Source organism: Chrysoperla carnea, chromosome 3 (genome assembly GCF_905475395.1).
Source record: "Chrysoperla carnea chromosome 3, inChrCarn1.1, whole genome shotgun sequence".
Classification (NCBI taxonomy): Eukaryota; Metazoa; Arthropoda; class Insecta; order Neuroptera; family Chrysopidae; genus Chrysoperla; species Chrysoperla carnea.
The window spans coordinates 1564675-1571205 of record NC_058339.1 but is presented as its reverse complement, the minus strand read 5'-3'; the positions used below and the strand labels follow the sequence as shown (position 1 = coordinate 1571205).

Genomic DNA, 6531 nt, shown 5'->3' with positions numbered 1-6531 from the left:
CTTTTGAATTATATTTCGGGCGGAAACCCTATTCGTCGAAATATTTTTTTTCTAGGTTGGTATGACTGTCAGTGATATCTGTGCCAAGTGTCAAAATAACCATTAGTGTTTAGTATACGTCTGTCTTTCTGAAGTATTAAAAGTGCAATCGGCGATTTTTACAATGAGTGAAATTATTCAACAAAGAAGTTCCATAAAATTTTGTTTGCGAAATCAAATTTCTGGTGCCGAAACGTTCAGAATGTTGCAAAAGTTCTTCGGTGATAATTGTATGTCGCGAGCAAGTGTTTTTGATTGGTACAAGTTGTTTATAGAGGGTCGAGAACGCGTTGCCGACGAACCACGTCCAGGACGGCCATCAACATCAACTTATGATAAACACGTCAATAAAATCAAGGAATTGGTGCTCGAGAATCGACGATTAACAGTCAGAGATCTTACTGGGATCGTTGGAATATCGGAAGGATCAGTAAAAACCATTTTGAAAGATCATTTGGACCTAAGAAAAGTGAAAGCACGATTGGTTCCAAAATCACTCAATTTTTTCGAAAAACAGCGTCGCGTTAACGTCTGTGAAACAATGCTTTCCGACTACCAGGATGTCATGAAACGTATTATTACTGGAGATGAGACTTGGATTTATGAATTCGACCCGGAAACAACCGACCAATCGGACGAATATCGTGCAAAAGGTGAGCCCAGACAAAACAAACCACGCCGAATTCTGTCGAAAAACAGGGTAATGTTGACAGTTTTCTTTGATTATCGAGATGTGGTGCACTCCGAATTCCTTCCGATCGGCCAAACTGTCAACAAGGAATACTACTTGAGTGTTATGCGTCGTTTGCGCGAAGCTATTTGTAAAAAGAGGCCGGAATTATGGACCGAAAACTCTTGGTTTTAGCACCATGATAATGCACCGTCGCATACTGCATTGATTCTTCGTGATTTTTTCGCGAAAAATTCAACCAATATCGTTCCGCAACCACCGTATTCGCCTGATTTAGCTCCGTGTGACTTCTGGCTATTCAGCAAACTCAAACGACCGCTCCGGGGAAACCGTTTTGAGCCAATTGAAGACATCAAACGTGAATCGCTACGCACATTGAAGGCTATTCCGGAAATTTACTTTAACAACTGTTTCGAGGATTGGAAAAACCGTTGGCACAAATTTATTGGGGCCGGGGGGATTACTTTGAGGGGGACGAAATAGTTTTGGAAGAATAAATAAAGAATTTTTAAATTATGAACAAAGTCTTACTATTTTTTGCTGTACAGTTTCATTAAAAACCATTCGCTAATTTAAGCGTGGAAGCGTAACAAACAAACAAACAAACATGCTTACTTTCGCATTTATAATATATAGAGATAAAAACTAACCCATAAAACCAAGTATTATTCCAATCCCTATCTTTGTAAATTAAGTTTTGTACGCAACATAATATCGTACGAATATCACATACCTTAAGCATATTTATTACTATAGTCCGTTTTAATCAAATAGATGCTACGAAACACACACTCACATATAAACCACACAAATTACGTATATTGTGTTGAAGTTGATACGATGTCTAAGATTTTGTTTTAGGGATAAGAGTAGGATAATTATCTCGTAAATTAGGTCTCAGATCCAAAATTGGTAAATAGCATTTGCTTCTGTTTTTTCTTAGCATTTTCAGGAGGTAAAAGTTCTGCAGTCAATAATAGGACACCCTGTGTATATCATATGAGCAGGATATATAAATACAATATCGGATGCGATGGTATAATTGAATATAGTTTACACTTCATAAAACAAGTAGAACAAAAGATTAAACTACAAATATAAAATAAAATTAAAGAACTTACAAGTTTTAATTTTACTAAATATAAAATAAAAATAATAAAAATGATATTTAAATTAAATACAATTTTATTTAAAGACAAATAAAATGATTAAATAAATGAAAAATGTAAGAAAGATATCATCATAACATTTGTTTGAAAATAAAACACAAAACTAAACTTAGTTGTTGCATAAAATAAATTAAAACATTTGAAAAGAATTAACTTATTTAGACTTTGATGTTTACAAAAAGTTTATCTTTTTTCAACATCTATAAATAAGTAACGCCAGTCAAATCTTACATAAAAAATAGCTAAAATCACAAAACGTGTGTAAGGCTACATTTTTGTAGCTACAAAAAAAAAAAAAAATGTGCTTCCTGCGTAATACGTGAAAAACTGCTATTTTCAGTTTTTGCAGTTTAATTAAAAAATTATGAGCTCTTGAAATTAGTTGCTAGTCAGTTCTCAGTTCAAAATTCAGAAATTTCAAAAGAAAATTTTGAGTTTTGCTTATGTATAACATAATAAGGTCATATTTTACACCTGTTATATATTCAATTTAATAATTTAGTCACTTATAAATAAATTCTATCAAAAGCAATGATTAACTAATAACTGTAAATGTTTTCATTGTAGGTGGTGCACATGACCAAAAAGCTAGAAGTATTGGATGCCTTATTGGATGCTAATTTGGAAAAGTTTTTAAATCCTGACCAATTATTGTTTTTAAAAGACAACGTTTCTACGAATTCCAAACCATGGTCGGAAGAAACAATAAAAATACGGATAGCCTACGGATAAGATTACTAACGGGCTCCTAAGCTTATAAAACCCTAAGGGATGCTGAAGGGTTTCACTTATCTTCTTTTTCCGTGCTTTACAATGGACTGTCTGGTGTTAATTTTGCTCCTGGGACTTTCAATAACATTATTGAGTGATAAGGGGGCAAAATTCGTCAAGAAAACAAGCAAGCTGCTCATTATTGTGTGCTCGCTTTAGATGAAATATCTATTCATCCAACGGTTGAATATGATCGTGCCTTAGGGAATTTTATCGGATTGGTAACTTCTGAATCTACAAAGGATTCCAATGAAGCTGATTCAATAGCTTCTCACGCGGTAGCTTTTTTCGCTCGTTGACTATGCTATGTTTTAACCGTCTTTAACCGTTTAAGCCTGACACCTCTGAACTTTTTTAGAATTACGTCGAGCAAATAGTAAATGTGCTATGCCAGCATGGAATTATGGTCGATTCTCTTTCTTCAGACGAAGGGCCGACCAACGTGGGTATGTGGACAAGGAATAGTGTTGTATCGAGCCGGAATTTCATTTCTTGCTTCAGTAGGCATCCATAAAACTCTCAAGAACATCTTCATTGGACATCTGATGCTCCACATCTTCTTAAACGCATTTGGTCTGAACTTTTTAAAACTAAATTTATTTTACCCCCGCCTATAGTGGAAGCAAATATTTTACCATCGTGTTTAGTTGACATTAGCCATGTTAGACAAGTTGTCGAATGGCAATCAACGAGTGGACCTGTATAAGTAAAAAATCACAGTTTTATAAAATGAATAATGGATTAAATAGGAAGATTTTAAGTTGTATGAATTAATGGTTTTTCGGCGAAAAAGTAATTCTTCTGGAATTGATGAAGCTTCTTCCGAGCGTATAACTTTCCTTCAGAGTTTCATGAAACTTATAAGAGAAATCCAATTCAGTTCTAATAATAAGTGGTAACCAAAACAACGAGGAATAATACTTTCAACAACCAAAGCATTAAATTTGCGTGAAGAATTAGTTTTATCGAGATAATTCTAATATCCTCTTACCTAACATCAAGTCCAGTGGAAAATTTATTTTCTCAGATTCTCAGAGATGGTGGTGATATTCATCCAAAACCACGTCAACTCCGATACTCAATGCGTTTAGATGCTGAAGCACAGTATTTGCAAATTCCAGCTTCTGAATCCTACGAAGACGACGATGTGCGATATTAATTTTTGCGTAACAAAAATTCAAAAATACGGACTGTTGTATCTTTGTGGTTGGGCCGTATTTGTTTCGTCCTCTGATTGCGAAGTATGTGAAAGGGGAAATAAATTCTCTAGTACCTTCATTAAAGCAAGCTCTGGCGGGACAGATGCAGAAAATCGTGGTCACTTCAAACATCTTAGTGAGGCAGTACATTCGACTTGAGAAAGAAGCCGAAGAAGTTTTCACTGGCTATGGAAAATCATAAGTTTTTAACAAGAAGTATTCAGGAACCTGTTAAACACTCACTTTTTTTCCTGAATGCCACAAAATACGTTATAAAATTTTATTGATATTCATTTCCTTACGGCTTCACATTCTTGCTTAAGATATAACGGTACAACCAAAGAACCAAAATCTTGTTGTTTTTAGTTCTCGAATTGCATGTATGTCTACTTCTACAAAGACTTTTCGCAAATAAATTCTTTAGATTTTGGCAATAATATTATAACAATCTGCTTTTTATACCATGTATATATGAAATATACAAAGTATAAGTAAGTGTTGGTATTCTTTAGTTCTTTAAAAATTTAACCGTTTCATGAATTATTTTGAACCAATGTAGAATGTACCTATATGACACAATCTTATACAATGTACCAATAAGACAAATTTCATGAAATCTAATAAATATGCATTACAGTAAATAGTAGGAAATTAGTTAATAATTTCGATGTTGCTAACTGAGTAGTATGAATACAAAATGTTAAATTATTTTTAAAACGTATTTAAATAGTTTATAAATGTCATTAATCAGATAACATGCATAAATCAAAATATTCTTTTTTATTTTTATTTCAAATTATATAGTTTAGCAAGGCAAATTATATATTTTAAATAATTAGCAAAGGAATCAGCTACTACATTTTTATGAATATTGTATTTTTATGCATATTGTTGAGAAAATCCATTGCGTAAAATCAAAATGGACTATAATTTATTAATATAATTTTTCAATTGGGTTTAATGTGTTCCTCATTGATATCACAAAACTATATGCGATTTAGTTCGATTTTCTATATTTTAAAAATGCATTACGAAAATGTCATTATGTAAAATACTAAACTTTAACTATAAATATTCAACTACTTAAATAATATAAATGTAAATATCAATATAAATATGAATAAATTAAATATTATTTAATTAAATAAAAATTAAATAAAATTTTTATTTGACTCAAGACTTTGTTTTTAACAATCTTTTTACAATAAGTTCCTACATTTATCAAGGAAAAAAAAAATTTTTTTTCGAAATAATAAGAAAATAAAAATAACTCAGTTATAACATTCTATATGCACAAAAACAAATCATAAGACTTAAATCCTTGAAGATAAAATAAAAGTAACTACACTTACAGCATTAACCTGTTATTCCTTTGGAAGGAACGACCTAATCATCAGAATTGTTCGAAGGTAATAAAAAACCTTTTGAATACGGGCAATATTCTCACCGTATAGCAAATCACACAAGCTTAAGGGATTGAAAGTGAATTTCTGAAGAAACTTTCACGCTCATACTCATTCACAGGGCAAATAAATAACAAATGATTAAGGCTTTCATTACGGGTAACAAGAGTGCAAACAGCAGCCAAATCAATTCCATAATTTATTTTATTGATGGTACGTGAAATGTGGTTGTTACAGGTACGAAGTAGCGCAAAAACTCGAATGAATGACAGAGGATAGTGAAAAGCCAAATATTTCTCAAATCTATCCCTGACTATCAGGTCTTTGTACATCAAGTTGTGACATTATAAAGCAATTCACGGTCTTGCAGGGCATAGAAAGATTGAAATTTGTTAAGGATTGTTTTCATGGGGGCTTGGGAAATTACGCCATTGTTTAAGATGCCACTGTAGTCAACTACGTCAAGTAAGCTTTTGAGCTGTAATACCCAATTGAGCTTTGGTTGACTAGAGTCGGAAGTATTGGCCATGTTAAGAAACCGCCTATAACAGAATTTTGGGTACATTACATTACCCATGAGAGTAATTATACGCAACCAAAAAATGATGATTTTATTGCTCTAACAGCCAACGGTGAAGTACCTGTTCCAAGATGAACTAAATAATTTCGTACATTTCTCAAGAGCTGAAGAACTTGTTTAAAAAAATCCTACTTGAAAGCATTCGATTTCAGGTAAATAACGTAGACTCCATACTGAGGAACAGTATAAAAAGGTATTTAACACCCATGAATGACACAGATGTATTCTAGCTTCCCAAAAAATGCACTTGACTTAGACATAACAGAACAGATACCAGCTTTACCTTTCTGTACAAAAATTTAAAGCGCCTGATGAAACAAGGAGGGAGTCAAGAGTGGTAAAATTAAATGTGTTCACAACTTCAAACGATAGATTTTCAAATTTGTGTATTTAACTTTTATGAGGAATTTTATGACAATTTTTGAATATCATAATTTTTGACTCGGGGTTATTGACTATTAAACTGTTATTTTTGACATACGAGGAAAGTAATACAATTTTTTTAGTTAAATCGGACTAGCCATCGCTCAGAATTACAATATTAAGAAGCATGAGAATATCATGGAAACCATCAATGTTAAGTCCACGAGCACCATTCTTGCGAAAAATGTTTCGATGTCATTAGTTAATGCTGAGAAAAGCCAGGGGCTCAACGATTCACCCTGTAAGACTCCTTCAT

The 6531-nt window shown here is 32.6% G+C and overlaps 1 protein-coding gene across 1 annotated transcript; it reads left to right on the top strand.

Moving 5' to 3' along the window:
• Positions 1-241: 241 nt before the first annotated feature.
• LOC123294719 (histone-lysine N-methyltransferase SETMAR-like) lies at positions 242-3829 on the top strand. Its single transcript, XM_044875842.1, has 3 exons — positions 242-739; positions 2467-2568; positions 3698-3829. The coding sequence occupies exons 1-3, from the start codon at positions 242-244 to the stop codon at positions 3827-3829; spliced, it is 732 nt and encodes a 243-aa protein (XP_044731777.1).
• The last annotated feature ends 2702 nt before the right edge of the window (positions 3830-6531 follow it).